The sequence below is a fragment of the Hippichthys cyanospilos genome, chromosome 1 (genome assembly GCF_059441005.1).
Source record: "Hippichthys cyanospilos isolate Australia breed blue-spotted pipefish chromosome 1, RoL_Hcya_1.0, whole genome shotgun sequence".
NCBI classification, from domain to species: domain Eukaryota; kingdom Metazoa; phylum Chordata; class Actinopteri; order Syngnathiformes; family Syngnathidae; genus Hippichthys; species Hippichthys cyanospilos.
The window spans coordinates 24,407,426-24,426,339 of record NC_142369.1 but is presented as its reverse complement, the minus strand read 5'-3'; the positions used below and the strand labels follow the sequence as shown (position 1 = coordinate 24,426,339).

The 18,914-nt window shown below is 38.3% G+C and overlaps 2 protein-coding genes across 6 annotated transcripts in view; one reads left to right on the top strand and one right to left on the bottom strand.

Moving 5' to 3' along the window:
* LOC148429769 (kinesin-like protein KIF2A) overlaps positions 1-7,667 on the bottom strand; it is a 17,750-nt gene extending 10,083 nt beyond the window's left edge. For 2 of the 5 annotated variants that reach the window (XM_088430865.1, XM_088430846.1), the window contains exons 1-3: positions 7,371-7,666; positions 1,180-1,274; positions 692-808 (exon numbers count right to left, since the gene is read on the bottom strand). In XM_088430865.1, coding sequence (XP_088286991.1) covers positions 692-808; positions 1,180-1,274; positions 7,371-7,431 — 273 coding nt within the window. In that variant the 5' untranslated portion in view covers positions 7,432-7,666. Of the gene's footprint in view, positions 1-691; positions 809-1,179; positions 1,275-2,007; positions 2,031-3,880; positions 3,905-7,370 lie in introns of those variants that run through there. The other 3 variants (XM_088430829.1, XM_088430855.1, XM_088430838.1) reach the window with 3 other exon arrangements.
* Positions 7,285-18,914, top strand: unc45b (unc-45 myosin chaperone B). The gene is made up of 23 exons (XM_088430808.1): positions 7,285-7,655; positions 8,864-8,956; positions 10,792-10,839; positions 10,931-10,979; positions 11,376-11,537; positions 11,641-11,677; positions 11,760-11,935; positions 12,172-12,261; positions 12,374-12,541; positions 12,656-12,821; positions 13,279-13,449; positions 13,537-13,708; positions 13,786-14,086; positions 14,256-14,350; positions 15,193-15,334; positions 15,417-15,557; positions 15,639-15,766; positions 15,970-16,036; positions 16,141-16,254; positions 16,333-16,448; positions 16,552-16,669; positions 16,745-16,900; positions 17,801-18,914. The coding sequence occupies exons 5-23, from the start codon at positions 11,376-11,378 to the stop codon at positions 18,071-18,073; spliced, it is 2,793 nt and encodes a 930-aa protein (XP_088286934.1). The 5' UTR covers positions 7,285-7,655; positions 8,864-8,956; positions 10,792-10,839; positions 10,931-10,979; the 3' UTR covers positions 18,074-18,914.

Here is an 18,914-nt window from a genome sequence, read left to right as displayed (position 1 = left end):
TTGCATTGTAAAACTTAAAAAAAAGCTGGCTACTTCACGGATTTCACTTTGCGCGCGTTATTTTTGGAATGTAACCCCCGCGATAAACGAGGGATTACTGTATCTGTATTTGAGAGGAAACTTCTATACTAGTCTCACAATTTTTTTTACCCTCTTCTTTATTCCTAGGAAACTATCTTAATTACATGCCTAGTTAAAACAGTTTAGGCTCCTGAGACTAGATTAGAGCTGATTAAGGCACAGGCCTCTTTTAATCACATGTCAGTGTTAGTGACTAACCTATATATTTTCTAAAGTTATACAAGATGGTGATTACTTTTATCATGTTAAATCACAAATATTCATGAAATACGGTGTTATTTGTGTGGAAGTAACATTGTAAATATGATGTCTGACATAGTACTGTACTTTGTAATTTGTAGAATAAAACTTTGTAAACGCACCCGACCTGGCATGTCACTTATTTAAAATTGGGACAATAATGTGGGCCCTAGAACAAAGAGTATGTCAATGAGTTCTTTTAAATGTTTATTTATTTATTATTTGTAAATGGTCTTGGTCTTTCACTTATATAGCACTTCTCAAGCACTTTACACTGACATTCTGTGGAGGAGCAGCCTCCACCCTCGCTATTTTTTTGCACTGTTAAGACCATCTACGCACATAAAGTAATACCAGCACACATGCTCACCTTTGCTATTTTATTAACTTTCACACCCGTAGTCGGAGGAGGAGTCTCTGGACTCTGGACAATCTCTTCGTCTGGTCCCACATCTGGGTTAAGTGTAAATATACTTTCCAAATCAATCTGCCAGGTAACAGAGGACAAATACAAGTCATTGGTACATCAACACAATTGCCAGTAGAAAAAACTGTAGTGCTATCCTTGTGGATTTTCATTGTCAAGATTATTTCTTTCTTAAGACACTGAATCGATCACAATGGGACCACTTTGCCTGAGGTGTTCTGTCAATACAGTTTGCATAGCTAGCACACCAAAATTTCAAAAACCAACCCAGGCTTGCCACTAAGTGTGTGTTTGGATTCAGTTCATGCATTTTGCTTGTGTAATCATCAAAACTCTTGACATCTTCTCATGAATTATTCAGAGTTTGAGAAAACGGAGCCCATGTCACCGCTGATGCCTTGAGCAAAAAATTAAAAAAAAAGGTGGTTTACCTCTTTCCCTTTTGTGTCTCCATTCTCTATCCACTCTACTGTGACACTCTCATTGTCCTCATTCAGGGACGTCACCATCGCCTCATGTATGCGTCCTATCCAAGAATAGCATACAAATGTCAAAAAGAACCAGTGACGAATCAAGGTTAAAAACAATTTCTAAAATTGAACTTTTGATAGCAAACTTGACCAAGTATGATTGAAGAGTCAATCAATAAATTTAAAAGGGAAGTAATAGGTTGAAAACAATTCGGAATCAACTTTTGATAGCAAACTTGACCCAGTATGGTTGAAGAGTCAGTCAATAAACTTAAAAGGGAAGTAAATTGTTATTTGCATCCTCACTTTTCAAAGCAAACTATTCTGATTTATATTGTTTGTGCAACATGAATTGAGCAGGTAAATCCACCTGTCGCTATACACTTCAAAGGGCAACCATTTTGACATTTTCAGTGGCTCAGCTACCACAAATAACTGCTCAGTTGTAAATGTCATGTGACCAAAGTCAAAAAACAAGTGCAATAAATGATAGTTCATTTTCCCACATCAATCAACGCCATAAAAATATTAATATAACTGACGTTCTACGTACGGTAGGTTTGTCCCAAATGTCATTCCACACCCGCCAAAAGTTATTCGACCTATTACAATGTAGTATAAGGAAGTATAAAACCTGGCGCCACGTCTTATATCTAGTGATGATGATAAAACAATGTAAAACTATACAGTGAAACCTCACTGTTTGCGGGGCAAGTCCCCGAACAACAATAATCTGTGTATCACCAACACAAATAAAAAAGGGGTTATTCCATACAAAAAAAACACAACCTCCCCATAGACACCTCTTCTTTGCCAGACTTTTATTCCATTGCTGCGTATAAAGATACATCAGTTGAAACCAATAGAAAGCATTTCAAAGATACATATTGCATCGTGGTGTGTGAGTCTTATTAGTTGTTTTGTGTTTCCTGCAATTGGCTGGCAACCAGTACAAGATGTACCCTGCCTACTGCCCGAAGACAGTTAGGATAGGCTCCTTCATGCCCGCAAACCTTGAGAGGATAAGCAGTTACTATGTTGGGTGGATGCATTGCATCATTTGAAATCCTTCTTTTAATCGGTTAACAGCTTTCAAAATAGTACACCTGTTTTGTGTGGACATTCTGATAAAGGTGGTCAAAATGCAGATATTTCAATTTACAGGTTTTAAATAAAACATGCAAATTCAAGAAAAGTGTAGCCAAATTCAAGTCAAAATTGCTAACCTTGAATAATATGTAGGCAGCCTATCACACACGCAATTGCTGTTGCACTACAGGTGCTACCGTATCAAATCAGATAATCCTGAGCGGTTTACAGAATTCTGCAAAACACTCTGTCTCATGCACACATCTTAAGTGGCAAGACTAATGTGATGTGCTCTTCTGGACATTAACAAAAAAAAAAGTTTCAAAATAGGAAGAAGGAAAAGATGAACTAGAAATAATCCACAAACAGGCAGGAATGCTGCATTTATGAGAACGTAATGGCACACTTTAAGAACTTAAAGACTGAATGTTCAACAGAATACTTTCTTTGTGATCCCACTCGAAATCTTCTTTCAAATAAAAATAAAAAAAGAAAAGAAAACTAGAGGCCTGATCTGGGTGTACCAGATGTATTCATGCTTTTATACTGTACAATACAGTAGTGACTCAACCGGTTAGACCAGGGGTGTCAATCACAGAGGGGGCAAAATTCAACACATTTTCACTGCCCCAATAAACATTTATTTAACAGACCAGTGCCAGTTTAAAACTAAACATTTACTTTACTTAAATGTGAATCAGGTATATATCCAGCATTCAGTATACATTATTCCAAAATCAATTAAACAGGGGTGCCCAAGTTCATATTTAAGTGCCCAAGTCCGTCTTTCCAGCCTGATTCAAATACTGTATATGGGATTGTTCGAAGTCTAATGTCAAAAACAGGCAGAATAGGGTTTCTGGAGGACCAGACTTGGGCCCCCCTGACCTAAATCAATTTCTAATTTCTGTATCTCCATTTGATTCAGTTATAAGAACTCAAAATATGAGCTTACTGGGGTAACAAAAAGTAGTGTCAGAGTCACTTGTGCTAATACACTTAAGCAGTTTCTGCTGTTAAAAAAATTTTAAAAAATCATCTGAGTTATTGAAGATACCTACATGAAGCTTAATTGTAAAAGGGGGCAGGGTAGGCTATCATTTGCTAAGGCAGCCCAACAACATTAGCTTTAGTCACAATTATAAATTTGGATGCAAAAGAGATGCCCGGTTGCTAGCAATAAAAGCAAAATGCATGTGTTCTTGATAAAAAGTAGGTCTTGAAAGATAAAAAGTAGGTCTCTTTGAGAACAGCAGTGTCACAATTTATTGGCTTGAGTTTTCTCAATGGGTTATTTATTAAATCATTATGTAAACCGAATGTACAGTAATACATAGGAGAGGAGTTCTACATGGCACACGTGGTTAAGACTAAAGGATGAGATGTTGACACTTATGTGACACTAAAAATTGGGCTACTCCCACTAACTTTGGTATGCATTTTCAAAGTCTGTAATTCTGCGACAGCATTCTTTTTAAAGTCGGTCATCCCAAGATTGGTTTTGCGAGGGAAATGTCTTCAGAAAATTCCTCTGCAGGTGTTTACCTATGTACAAATATAGGTCACTACTCACTGTTTTTCCCTGTGCATATTGCACACAGCTCAACTGAGTTTTTTTTTTTTTAAACATGAAGGCTCCACTCAATTTCAAGATTCTTTCATGTGACATCATAAGGCATTAAGTAGCATAAAACTCATAAGGCATTAATACCAAATTGAAGACGTTGTCTATGGGGGGAGGTTCTGGGGATTTTTGTGGATTGATGTTGAATGACCATAATTTGATTTATTGCCCAGTCCTAATTTTGTATCACTTTTAGGTTCTTGGGCGAGCTGGAGTCTGAGATACCATAGAAAAACAACTGTTGTTATTCGTTCCCAATCAGTGGGCAAATTAAAGCATTAATTAATCTACCATGGCTGATTTTTGACTGTTAAGAGGAAGCTGGAGTACAGAAAACCTCTGGACCAAAAAACTAAATACAAAATAAATACAAAAATTAAAGCCCACAGACCAATGCCACAGTTCCGGGTTTCAGCGGAATCTTGATTATTCATTTTTACCATGACATTTTGGACAAACGTGTTTCAGCATGACTATGCAAAGAAAGGCAAGACACAATTAGTTATGCTTTATTTAAAAGAAATTTAGTCCTGAAATAAACCTCATTAAACATCTCTGGGAATAATTGGACTAGGCGATAAATCAAATTAATTTGGCATTTTAACTCTTTCAGTCCCAAGCATGATCTGAAAAGCAACCCCCAAGAGTGCCAGCCTATTTCGAGCATTTTGACGCATCTTTCAAGGATGACATCCTTGTATGATAGTATTGTATGACAATGTAGACATCGGTGGTACCATATGAAAGATCGGATTCTATTCTTTCCCCTGGAAAAGAAAGTAAGATTCTAGCATATTCCGTCTTTAGTAATCATTGTTTTAACCTAGGCCATTTGAGTGACACCAAGCTATTTTGGACAAAGGGAAAAAAATCCTCACACATACACACTTTGAGACAATGTTTTTAGATACATCTGAAACACCTCAAAATCCCCTTCCCTTCAACAAAAACAGTGAAAATGTGTTTTTGATGGCAAAATAATAGTTACAACAGTGCTCGATTAGTAAATAATTAAGAGAAGCGCTTATATGACGAAAATTGTCATCTATGGCACTGAAAGAGTTAATCAGCGGTGTTTCGAAAATGAGCTAAATCTTGTAATCAAGGTTTTGGGAAAATATTGCATGGCTGGTACAACAAGACGTGTATATAATTGTTACTAACTAGTGTGGCATTTAAACAATATATGCACAAGGAAGCAATGCATGTGCTATTATTTTTTAACAATCTGTGATTGTGAATTAATGACCTTTCAAACGTTGTGTGAATTATAGACAAAAGTCCTCCAAAAAAGTGGAAGCAGCTGCAGCGAGGAAACTATTTGCTTATAGCCTAAGAGGTTATATGAGAATCTTAAGAAAACCACCTCTGTACTTGTTTTTCCATTTATATCACCATAAACTACATTCGTAAGTCACACACTGGGTTCTGTCACAGCAGTTAATCTCAAAGAAACCATTGTCCCACTTTTATACTAAAACCAGGCTGATACTTTCCAGTGGTATACACAAGCTCTGATAAAACAGAGGAAAAAACAAAAATCTCTGCTGCGTCAATAACAGTTTGAGGAATCAACAATGTTAATAATTGCATAGTGTATAATCCCTACCATGTCTGGTTTGTATGCTTATAATGTTCTTGGGAGAAATACAGGTACAAGAATAGGGGGCCTGTGGGTTTCAGAATTAAAGATACTGGCTACAGCAGATGGGGTGGTGGCCTGAATCTGGTGGGAATCTGCACAAGCCTCAACATCATGCCCCTGCTGAGAGGGAAATCCCTGCTCTGGATACAAAACCAGCCAACTGCAAACGATGCCGACCTAAATGCTTTGTCCATTTTATCTCTGTAAGGAGTCATAATTTGTGTCATTGCACTATTATATATACGCACACACATATATGAATACATATATTGATTAAGATTCTGAGGAAAAAAAACACCAAAGCAGACACAGTTGTGCCAGGAATAGCATCAATACTTATTGTCCTGATATCTATTTATTTTTTTTAAACTAGATAAAAATTTTCTGCTTCTCAAGACAGATGCCCAATTTAGTTCATTCAACACCAAAGACATTTGTCTTTCTAGGGTCCAAACTTTCATTCTCCATCCATCCATCCATTTTCTAGAGCCACTTATCCCCACAAGGATCGGAGGCTTGCTCGCGCCTATCCCATCTGGCTTCGGGCAGTAGGTGGGGGACACACTGAAATGGTTGCCAGCCAATCACAGGGCACACAGAGACTAACTACCATTCACACACACAATCACACCTAAGGACAATTTAGTATGTCGGATACAATAGCTATGCATGTTTTTGGAGTGTGGGAGAAATCCGGAGTACCCGGAGAGAACCCACGCGGGTTCGGGGAGAACATGCAAACTCGAGCGAGGTGCATTTGTACTCGGGCCTCTTTAACTGTAAGGTGGACGTGCTATTCACTGCGCCACCAAGCCGCCCACTTTCAGTGTTAGGGTAAAAGACAATCTTTTTTTTTTTTTTCTTTCTTTTTGTATTCATTCTGAATGGTTTAACAAGCAAAACAAATATTGATTATATAAATCAAAACCTCAATGGTTCTGGGCTTTAGGAACAACCTAAGATTTTAATGTTTTTAGAATTACATAGTTGAATAAAATAGTATGAGACTAGCATTATATATACTTTATGGTCCCAACACTGTAGTTGCCCAACCCTTGGCTGTAGGCCATTAAGCAACAGCACTAGATTATCCAGCCTACAATGAAAAAGTTTAATATTACAAAGGATAGTATCACAATCCGCACGTTTTTAGTACAGAAGTACAAAACGACTAATATCATTCCACGTTACGATGTTGTGGTCATCACAGGGTTTCCATAGCAACTGCCATTTACAAGGTCAAACACCCGCCATTGACATTTGAGCCAAACAACACGAATTGGAAAAATACATTGACAGAGAGGCAACTTTCGGGCGGTTCAATACCTGACACATCAATGACATCCCGTTTCAGATCTCCGGTAAGAAGCCGGTGACGTTAGCATTAGCCTAAAGGCTAATCCCCTGTTAATGCTACGCAATGAAACACTCGCCAGTTAGCTTGGGAGATGTAAGACGCTTAAATCAAAATGCGTTAAAAGTCAAGTTTATCGTGGTTGGTTGGGGATAATTAATTTTCAAACCGCACTTTACCCTGATATTGCCGTTTTTGCAGCGATTTGGAGGAAAACGAGGACTCCGGCTGATCATCATATTGGATCAATCAAAATCTCAAATGAATGAGTCTGGAGAGAGCATAAAATACTCAATCACGTTTGTCTCTTCCCTGTCAGCGGGCGTTAGGCGTTGTTCATTCAAGCCGCTTTCAGCAGCAGTACAGCAACAAAGCTCTCCAAACAACTTGGGCTAGACTGCGACGAAGACAAGACAAGAAGCAGCTCGCCTCAAACTTACCATCACTGCGCTTTATTTCCACATACGTGCCGACGACGAGCTTCCCAAACGCCACGGCCATTCTACATTCCCTGTACAAATGAACAAGAAAGGCGCTAAAAAGCTGTAAGCGTGGTGGGAGAAGCAGCCGTTTGGCAAACGGAGTGAATAACGAAAGATTGCCCGCAGAAGCGCCAGCTCGGAGGACAGTTCCGGTGCAGCGTAGGTCCACTTCCTGTCAGAAACCGGAAGTAAACACAGAATCCGCTGTCCGGGTTGATTCGTACTTGGCTCCTCAAGACGACGGTAAATGATTGATGCGGTTTTTCTAAAGCAGCGACTGCACTTTGTGAAATGACGCCTGTGATAGACTGTTTCATCGCTTTGACAAGTCATCAGAGCGCGTTACGAATGCTGACAGGCGTCACACGCCGTTTTTTATTGTAGTTATCGTTTATGGTGTGGTTAAAGCCACCCGTCATCATGTACTGGACCTCTGTTTCCGAATGATCTCATTTTGTACTTGGCGAGAAAGACCATTGATCTGTATAGCTTTTTTAGTATGTCACGTTTTGTTTTAGATTATGTCCAATAATCAAAATAATTAAACATCCACCCAACCACAAAAACAGTACATACACTATTCGTAAGCAAAACCTCAGGTAATACCTATCAATTGATACGTCGACCAATGGAAACATGCGGAAGACCCGGAACACCCAGTTGCTCCTGATGCTGTCATCCATTGATGATTGACTAGTTAGTGTAAAGCGCGTTGAGTGCTTTATACACTGTGTGTGTGTGTGTGTGTGTGTGTGTGTGTGTGTGTGTGTGTGTGTATGTATATATATATATATATATATATATATATATATATATATATATATATATATATATATATATATATATATATATATAGTAGAATTTTTGTGTGCGTTATCTGTGCGATAAATTATTTGCCGTACATTTTGCAAAGGGTCACCTCTGCAGACGAAAAGAGGAAAATATCTTGCCACTAGTTGTAAGCTGCTTCCAGGCTACTGTCAATGTGTCATTAAGCTCACTTCAATGACACCTCCATTGCCCCCACCCTCACCTCCATAGCTGTGGAGTTGCTACGCTGTTTTCATGCCCCCTTCACTCTAAATCTATTTTTTTCTACTGTGTGGCAAGCAATAGAAAATATATACAGCACAGAGAAAGATGAACTTCCCATGGGGGGGATTTACAACAAATACGTACAACAAATAACTATTCGTACAACACTTAAATAAAATTAGGTAACAATAATAAAATTAGCAGTGACATGCAACACCTCAAAATCCAAAATGGTTTAAAAAGCATAAGATTACCACACAAGTCAAATTAAAATATTCAAATTCAAATAAGTTAAAATCCATCCTTCCATTCGTTTTCTTAGCCACTCATCATCATTAGGATCGCAGGTGTGTTGGAGCCTTTCTGAGAAAGATGTTATGTACTTTTGTGACTGCTTTATTTTTTATTTTTTGCAGATGCAACCTGCAGTACTTCAAGCAACGAATGAACATAGGATGGAGTGTTGTCACCTCCAAAATACAATACTTGATTTCCCTTACCTCACAAATGTAAGTCATTTGTTTGTGAAAACTAGTACCTCTTGCCCTCTTTGTGAGATGCTCATATCTCATGCTCATGGAAACCACAACATGCTTGGTAGTCATTAAAGTGCAATTTCACATTCATAGATGTAGTAGTTCCTTGTTTTATTGGTTGTTACACACATTTTCCAATTCAATTCCAAAGCGTGTTGCAATGTAGGACATGCTAGCTTGATCTGAATAGGTTTGAATTTTCAAGGAAATATGTGACCTTCTGCATTCAGCAAAAGACGTGCAGTACGACACCTAGCCTTTTGTGCCGTACCTTAGTTGCTTTCTCTGTATTACCACATATGTGACTTGTTTTTAAAAAAGAGAATCAAGACCAGATTACCAACACTAAAGGATGTGGTTTTTCATTTCACATTTTTAAGTAATTATTTGAATTTCTTCTAAAATAAAGCTCATCTGCATTTGAGAGTTCTTGAAATTCTGGGGGTATTTGTTATTGACCTATCATAATAGGCTACACTACTACTGTACAGTATTAAGCATCTATAGTGCACAGCATATCATAAGCCATAATGCCAACACAACTCATCCACCACCACTTTTATGAAAATAATAATTACAAATCTAGACAATTTAAGTATTTGAATATTTACAGTTCAGTTGTTACTCTTGAATATTTTTGTCTATTTCCAATTGTGTGTTTAAAAAACACAATTAGTACCACTTACCAGTGCTTACTTACAAATCTGGCACACAATGAACACACGTACAGCCATCCCTCACTGAGGTGTTGCGTCATGCTGGCCGCCCTACTTAAAAAAAAAAAAAAAAAAAAAAAAAAAAAAAAAAAATATATATATATATATATATATATATATATATATATATATATATATATATATATATATATATATATATATATATATATATTTTTTTTTTTTTTTTGGGGGGGGGGGGTTCTTTCTTTTTAGTAGGGCTGCCAGCATGACGCAACACGTCAGTTAGGGATGGCTGTACGTGTGTTCATATTTCTGCATCTTACCATCTACAGCAAAACAGATTATTTTAAAGTTTGCATTCAGCTCAATTGTGCATTTCTTATTTCTTGAAAGATCCCAGCCCTCAAAAATGTTCCCTTGGTAAAAAGTTACCCAGAGAGTTGACCACTAAGTGACATTGCCGACCCTACTTTAGCTCCATTCATCGGTGCATATTTTCATTGTAAAAGCAAACACTGCTAACTCATCTTTATGGCGCTATTTCACATTAATTCTCAAGCAAAGTATCTAAGTAAAAGACACTAATCTTGCAAAAGCTCACACTGATCTTTTTCAGAGGTAAAAGGCAAAATTCCCAAATGCAAATACACCATGTATAAGTTAGACACAAAAAAATAACATACATCATTTAATCTTACTGCATAGGTTACACACAAAAAACAACACATACTCATCAATTAACCCCATGTACTGCTCTCACAGTGCTGACTCCCCCCTCTATTCTCATCTCGAGATCCTTCTCTTTCGAGAAGCTACTAGGCTACTCTTTGGGTCCTCCAGCTGTCACCCCCCCTCCACCCCCCCCACAACACACATGCACCACCCCACTTGCCACTTGCATCAGGCTTTGCTAGTAAGTTCTCAGCTGTCTGCGCCCTAAATAACCCTTATCAGGAGGAGACCAACTTTGTGACTGGGGTTGCATTCATTAGATACACGCTTATATCGGTGTTGTTTGCTCAAAATCTGTTATCATTTAAAGTCCCCTTCAGTATTTTTTAATGCAACATAAGTAATCTTAAAAGTTGAACTTTTAAAACTTGAAATTATTTATTTGTTTTTTTTTCTCAGGGGATCTTGTACCTTGGTGCCCCCCTTGTCCGTCATGAATGGCCCACCGTAAGTTGTCCCGCCTCATTGTGACGACAAATATAAATAGGCATCTCAGTGGTGGGGGTTAGAAATATAAAGTGTCAATCTCATCTGCCAGAAGCTCTTGGAACAGCAATTGGAAGAAGTATTGACTTCAGCGAAGCAAGGTAAAGGATGTTGCGTGTGCAGTATTTTGTTTGTTTTTATTTAATTTTTTTTACATGTGGAGAGGAGGGTATGTCCAATAGCTCTGGCTATTACGAAAGCAGCATTTGCTGCTGCTGCTCATAGCACCATGCCCAAAAAAGGCCTGAAGGGGGGAGGCCATTTAAAGTTACAGATAGCATGTGCATGAAATAGCATGTGCTTAGCCATTTGCTACTCAAAACCCAGGTCAACAGGACAACAAGTGATGGTGGGAATCTATTGAAAGAAAAATCTATTCTAATTACATATGTCTGGTCAGTTTTTGTAGCTGGAGTATTACCTACTGACTCTTATATTGAATTATGTAATGCTTGACCTATTGATTGTCCGCCTTTTGACTGAAACTTTTCTAATAGATGGGGGACCCAATCCAGTTGAAAGATGAGGGAAACAAACATTTCCAAGCAGGAGATATTGATAAGGCTATCGAGTGTTATACAAAAGCAATCACTCTGTGCCAGGACAAGAAGCTGCAAGCTGTTATTCACAGAAACAGATCTGCGTGTTATTTAAAAAAGGTAAGCAATTTGTTTGCAGCTGGTCTTAAATATTTTAAAAAGCATTTTCTATGAACATGAGGAAATCAGTCTTGCAAACTTGATTGTTTTAATGTCTTCACAGGAAAATTATACCAGTGCAGCCTCGGATGCATCCAAAGGTACTAAATCCTAACAAATGTACTGTATATTAAAAATGACAAAAGAACTTTTAACCAAATCATATTTTTTCATTTTATACAGCTATCGATGTTGATGCAGCTGACATCAAAGCCTTGTACAGGCGCTGCCAAGCTCTGGAGAAGCTTGGAAAACTTGACATGGCCTTTAAAGATGTACAGAGATGTGCGACCATTGAACCCAAGAACAAAACTTTCCTGGAGACTCTCCGCAGGCTAGGGGCTGAAATCCAGACTAAGGTCAGCTTTTAATGGATCAGACTCACTGATAATACTACCATCATAATCATGCAGATGTATAAATATAAATATACATGTTAATATACATGCAAGCAGTTTCACATTTTGATGGTGCCATGATGGAATTACATTGTTTGAGTCTTTGCAGTAGATTAATAGTTTATAGGGTATCCCTAAAAATAGCAATGTCCCTTCTCTAAACATGAAGCATACTGTACGTGTGCTTTCATCCGCAGCTCAAAACAACATTCTCTACAGATTCAAGGGTACAGAACATGTTTGACATTCTCCTCGATGAAGAAATGGAAAAGGACAAAAAGGAAAAGGTGGGACATTTTTTTTTACTGTTACCTAAAAATGCAATGTGTTCATTTTACATCACACCGCATTGTTTTATATATAAAATCATTTTAATTATGTATTTATTTTCATGTGAAGGCTGTCAACAACCTGATTGTACTATCCAGAGAGGATGCAGGAGCAGAGAGAATCTTCCAGAATAATGGTGTGCCCTTGCTGCTCAACCTGATCGGGACAGGAAAACCAGAGATGATCCTTGCTGCTATTCGTACTCTTTCAGGAATGTGCACAGGACACAAAGCGCGGGTGAGAATTAAATATACATGAATGAGAATGTGACGATGCATGCACCCATCCAATGCTGACAGTCTGTAAATAAGATCATTGAAATTACATTTCTCTTCACATTTCACTTTACAGACAATGGCCATTATTCACATGGTGGGCGTCGATAAATTGTGCAGCATTATGGCACTTGACAATGAGGAGATTGCTCTAGCAACATGCAATCTCTTCCAATCCATCAATGACTCCCTCACAGGTGGGGATAAAAGAGAATATGGGAAAGAAGAGTCCTTGGTTTTAGGTGAGACATGTTATCTATCATCTATTGCAAAAGCCGGTACACATTACAGCTACTACGATTCAAATGCCACCATAACTAGCGTGTTTCTACATTAAAGGGACAATGTGTAAGATTTAGACTGTTTTTCATTAAAAAGGAATAAATTAAATGATTATAAATTAAAAAAAACTTGCAAATGTGTTCTTGACGAACAACAGTATGTATGTATGTATGTGGTATGTTTTAAATATAATCGTAGGTCTAGTTGTCATTAAATTGTATTACATGGGGGTTGGCGCTCTTCCGGAGGCTGTCATGTCTGTTACAGCTACAGACAATGTTAAATGCAGCACCTCTTGCTGTCTGTAATGAAAAACGGTCTAAATCTTACACATTGTCCTTTTAATGTAGAAGCGCGCTAGTTCACATTGTCCCTTTGAACAGATTGATGTTTGTATTAAATATGTTTTCATGACAGATGCCTCGAAAGATCTGAAAACTATTCTCCTGTCTTTACTGGAGATGGTTGGCAGTAAAAATGTGTCTGGTCATGGGAGAGACCAGGCACTGAACCTCCTCAGCAAGAACGTCCCTCGCAAAGGAAAGATAGAGCACGACAACTCAAGGACCCTCTTTACTGTTGATCACGGTGAGCCAGAAGGGATCAAACTATCTGTCTGAGATAGAACCTGCACTGCCTAACTAAGACACTTCTGTTGGTTTGTTTTTTTTCCAGGTCTGAAGAAGATCCTCAAGGTGTGCGGTCAGGTTACCGAACTACCCGATCAGTTGCCCTTGACTGAGAACACACAGCTGATTGCCAGCGTGCTCCTCAATCGGCTCTATGACGACCTCACGTGTGACCCGGAGAGAAACAACTTCAGAGACATTTGTGATGAGTACATCAAGTATGTTGGTTAAATCAGTCTCATCAATGCACAGACAAGCTGGGTTGCCTCTACTAACACCCCTTTCTATTCCACAGATCCAAAATAGACCCTAACGACATGGACAAAACCATTCACGCCATCAACGTGATTTCAGGGCTGCTGCAAGGTCCATTTGATGTTGGGAACGCTCTGGTCGGAAGGCAAGGCATCATGGAGATGATGGTGGCGCTGTGTGGTTCTGAACGTGAGGTGGACCAGATGGTCGCTGTGGAGGCGCTCATTCATGCCTCAACAAAAATGAGCCGCGCCAGCTTCATCATCACCAATGGTGTGTCACTGCTTAAAGATATCTATAAGAAGACAAAAAATGAGAAGATCAAAATACGCTCGCTGGTGGTAAGTGGACCTTGTTTTGAGAGTAGAAAACTACACACTGTACAGAAACACCATTTAGAATGTAACAAATTTGTACTCATCTATCTTGGCATGAAACGTAATTCAGTTCATTAATGTTGTATTTTGTGTTCCAATTTAGACCATTTTTTTTTCTTTATCTTCTCTGCAGGGTCTTTGCAAATTGGGCTCAGCAGGAGGTGATGACTACAGTTTAAGACAGTTTGCTGAAGGCTCCACTGAGAAGTTAGCCAAGCAGTGCAGAAAGTGAGATTTCACTTGCATCAGTTAAGAAAGTGGGGAAAAGAAAAACGTGATGTGAATTAACTTGCTGTGAAGTTCATTTTATTTTAACCCTTTAATCACAGAAACGTACTGTTTTTGTTATTACGTGGCCAAAGGTATTAGGACACCTGTTATAGCCCATCAAGTAGGTGAAAATTAATGTTAAATTAATGTCTATATTTCACAAAATGTTTGAAGTGTGCTTTTGACCAAAATATAACATTTGAATTCACGGAGGACCACAAGGTTTGTTTTTTCCACAAATAAGATATGTGCATTTCTACTTTTGGCTACATAATATACCTGTTGTTGGTAATCAAATTTTTGTCTAAGGGTTTTAATTAGAATTTAGAGTTTGTGGCTGATCATGATTGCCGATCAGCGAGTTTAAAAATAACCGATCACCTTTCCCATCACAAGATGGGGGTAATGTATCCATTTAAATAACTTGTTTATTCACTGCATATGCTTGTATACTGTTTATAGATAATATTCATATTTATGAAAGAACGCATTTTTTTCATAGTTTAAATCTCTCTGCCACACCCAAAAACAAGCAGTCATGCACCAGTAAAAACATCAATGACTTGAATTTATTAGGATAGAATGCCTTTACTGTCAATGTATAGCTGGTATACAATGAAATGTGTCTTTTATTGATACATATTAAAAGTGAATAATAAGTAGAATGATATAAGTGAAACTGTTATTTTCAGTGTGTTCTTGTTTTGTTGTTATCAAGAACGTTAATAGCTCAAGGGAAACGGCTCATGTGAGACAGGCTGTAAATGAAAAAAGTAACTGCTGACTGTTTTCTATTCTAGGTGGCTTTGCAATCCTACGATCGATGCCAAAACAAGGAAGTGGGCTGTTGAGGGTTTAGCGTACCTGACTAATGATGCAGATGTCAAGGATGACTTTGTTGAAGACGAGCAGGCTTTGAAAGCCATGTTCGAATTGGCCAAGGTTGAAACTTGACAAATAAAAACTAGATTATAATGCGTATGTGGTTTGACAGTAGACCTAACTTCCTTTCGTTTCATTTCAGTCTAAGGATAAGACTATCCTATATGCGGTGGCCTGTACCTTGGTTAACTGCACCAACACCTATGAGAAGAAAGAGATCATCCCTGAGCTGGTCCAGTTGGCAAAGTTCTCAAAACAGCACGTGCCTGAGCAGCACCCCAAGGTACTACAAACCGCCCGGACTAGAATATTTATCTGCATTAGCATTGCACTCACTATACATTCGACTCAAACTTGCATTCAGGACAAGAAGGACTTCATTGAGAAGAGAGTGAAGAGGCTTCTCAAGGCTGGAGTCACATCTGCTCTTGCTGTAATGGTCAAAGCAGACAGTTCCATTCTGACTGACCAGACCAAGGAGATGCTCTCAAGGTATGGCTGAGACATTTTATGCTTATAAACACATTACACATAATGATAAAAGGGAATATCATGATTCACGGTATAATAATTTTTTTGTGATCCCAACATAACTTTGCTGTCATATATACAGCAGATCAACGCAATAATAATTTTCGCTGTTTTCTCTATAGCTCTTCGCATGTTTTCTTATTTTATTGTCTTTTTTTCTTCAGGGTTTTTTTGGCATTGGTGGAGGACCCCAAAGATCGTGGTACGATTGTTGCCCACGGTGGAGGAAAGGTGAGTTCATTTTTTGCATGATCAACATATACAATAAGCAAGGTATTACTCTCCTCTAACACACACACACACACACACACACACACATTTGGCTCTGCCCTCAGGCTTTGATTCCTCTGGCTCTGGAAGGCACAGAGGCTGGAAAAGTAAAGGCCTCTCACGCACTCGCCAAAATTGCATCCATTTCAAATCCAGAGATCGCCTTTCCCGGAGAAAGAGTAAGAAATAAAACCACACCCTCTTTTCTGGTCATTTCACCGCATCTTAACTCATTTGCTTTCTGTCTCTCTCCTCAGGTGTATGAGGTAGTGAGGCCTCTGGTCAACCTTCTTCACACAGACAGAGAGGGAATCCAAAATTTCGAGGCTCTTCGAGGCCTCACCAACTTTGCTGGTTTCAGTGACAAACTAAGGTATTGCTCCATTGCCTCCCTCTATGTGTAATAATATTGCACAAATGACCTTTTATATATGTAACTTTGCCTCACCTTTATTTATTGTATCTGGCTTTTGCAGGACAAAAATCGTCAAAGAAAATGCGCTACCTGACATTGAGAGCTATATGTTTGAGGAGCATGAGCAGATCAGACAGGCTGCCACTGAATGCATGTGCAACCTCGTAACATGTAAAGCTGTAAGAACACGAAAAGATTCTCTCTTTTTCGCATTTTTAGTATTTACTGATGTTCAGCACATTTTTATGTAATAGGTCCAAGAGCGCTACCTAGAGGATGGTAACGATAAGCTGAAGCTGCTGGTACTACTCTGCGGAGAGGATGATGAAAAGCTTCAGATTGCTGCAGCTGGAGCGCTGGCTATGCTTACTGCTGCTCAGAAGAAGCTCTGCACCAAGATGACGCTGGTGGTATGTATCCAAACAAAATGACTCCAACCAACTTTGCTAGATGATTTATCATTCATTATATAATAAATTGAATATAGTAATCTAAAACATTACTATAGTCAATTTATTAGACATTAATTCAATTTATTTTAGATTAAACTAATTTATCAAACTCATTGAGTATTACTGTATTGTGACGTCACGAGCATGAAAACTCGGCACTTTAGCTTTGCTGAAGACCGTGCTGAATTCACGGTCTTCAGCAAAACTAAAATGCCGAGTTTTCATGCTTGTGACGTCACAATACAGTAATACTCGATGAGTTTGATAAATTAGTTTAATCTAAAAGAAATTGAATTAATGTCTAATAAATTGACTATAGTAATAGAGAAAAGCAAACGATGGCTACTAACTGCGTGAGCGAGCAACAGGGTGTAGGTCAGTAAATATGAAATGTAAAAGTGCAGAATTGCTTGATGATAACTGTCAAATTTGGTGAAACTTCAGATTGCTGCATGGTACATTCAAGGTGACAGAGAAAGCCCCACTTTTTTGTGTGAATCAGAGATGTGGCTAATGCAGGTTACAGATATTCATAAACAGTGTTTATTCTAAATGTCATTTTTCCCATTGTAGTAGTAACACTTAAGTACGTCAGGGAAAAATGTCTTTAAAACAACTTCCATGTTAAGAGAATTTTTGAGACTGTCTTTGTTTTAGAGTTACTGCTCATTTAGCTTGACATGGAAGGACAAAGAAGCCTCAAGTCCATTAGCAAAAATAAATAAATAAATAAACATACACCTAAAACGAAAGCTAACAAAGGCAGGGAAGAGAGGAATTCTTGTACGTGAATACAATTTCAAAGACAGAGTGTACATAACTACACTATTGCCTCACTAAACATATCTCTGTCAACAGACCGCCCAGTGGCTTGAGATCTTACAAAGATTGTGCCTACATAGCAATCCAATGATCCAGCACCGCGGCCTGGTGACGGTGTACAACATGCTCAACTCAGGCGACAGTGAGTTAGCCAAGAAACTCATTGAGAGTGAGCTGCTGGAAATCTTATCAGTGATTGGCAAAGCAGCAGACAATCCCAAGAGGCAGGATGTGATCGACGCCGCACGCTCATGTCTGGTCACAGCTATGGACCTGGGCCTCATCAAACCCTTTTCCGCCCCTTCTTAAATGCTGGTCATAAACACCACATCAGCAATAGATGTTCTTCCTTCTTTCCTTTTTTTGTTTTCAACAGATTTTGCCACATGAAAGTTATCACTGGGTGATTGATATGGTCAAATAATGTGCATATAAAGTATGTACTGTATATCATCAACAGCAGCTGTTTCTGTTCTTTTGGAGCCAGGAAGTGGATAGAACTTGTTACTTGTTTAACATTGTGATTTTATTATCCTGTTACAAAAAAAAAAACAACTCTGAGAAGATATGACAATTAGTTATTGCATTTTTGAATGTGTTTCAGTCTGACTGTTTACTCATGTGTCTACTACTACATATGACGATACAATTAAAAAGTTTTTTTCAATTTTTATTAAAAAACTAGTTGTCATTTTAATTCCTATTGCCGCTTCTATATCCACTATTTGGGGCAGTAATGATGACAAGCTGAGGCTAGAGCTACAGGTCTTCATTTCTGCATACTTGTGTTCACAGCTTTGTCAATTCAGGCTCTGTTGAATGGTAAGCCAATTTGGCTTCAGAAAGCCAATTTGACAAGCCATATTAAATGAAGCAATGATAAAATGACCCTTGCACACACATAAAATATAGTAAAAGCTGTACCATGGCATATAGATCTATCAATTGATAGAAAATGATATATAACAGACAAAACTTGTAACTGCTGTAAGCCAGGTGGTGACTGATCACTGGTGATTGTGACTCCTGTAGACAGTATGTTGTGAGGCTGAAATAGTTCTATTTATATTCTTTTTTGTTTATTACAGTTTGCTTAGCAACTTAGAACTGAGTTTTTATATTAAACTGAAAGCTTATGAAAGAAGTATAA

Coding starts and splice junctions, on each gene's coding strand:
- unc45b (XM_088430808.1), top strand. CDS start 11,376: ATGGGGGACCCAATCCAGTTGAAAGATGAGGGAAACAAACATTTCCAA. Junction 14,087..14,255: donor TCAAAATACGCTCGCTGGTG/GTAAGTGGACCT, acceptor TCTTCTCTGCAG/GGTCTTTGCAAATTGGGCTC. Junction 16,670..16,744: donor ACCTCGTAACATGTAAAGCT/GTAAGAACACGA, acceptor TTTATGTAATAG/GTCCAAGAGCGCTACCTAGA.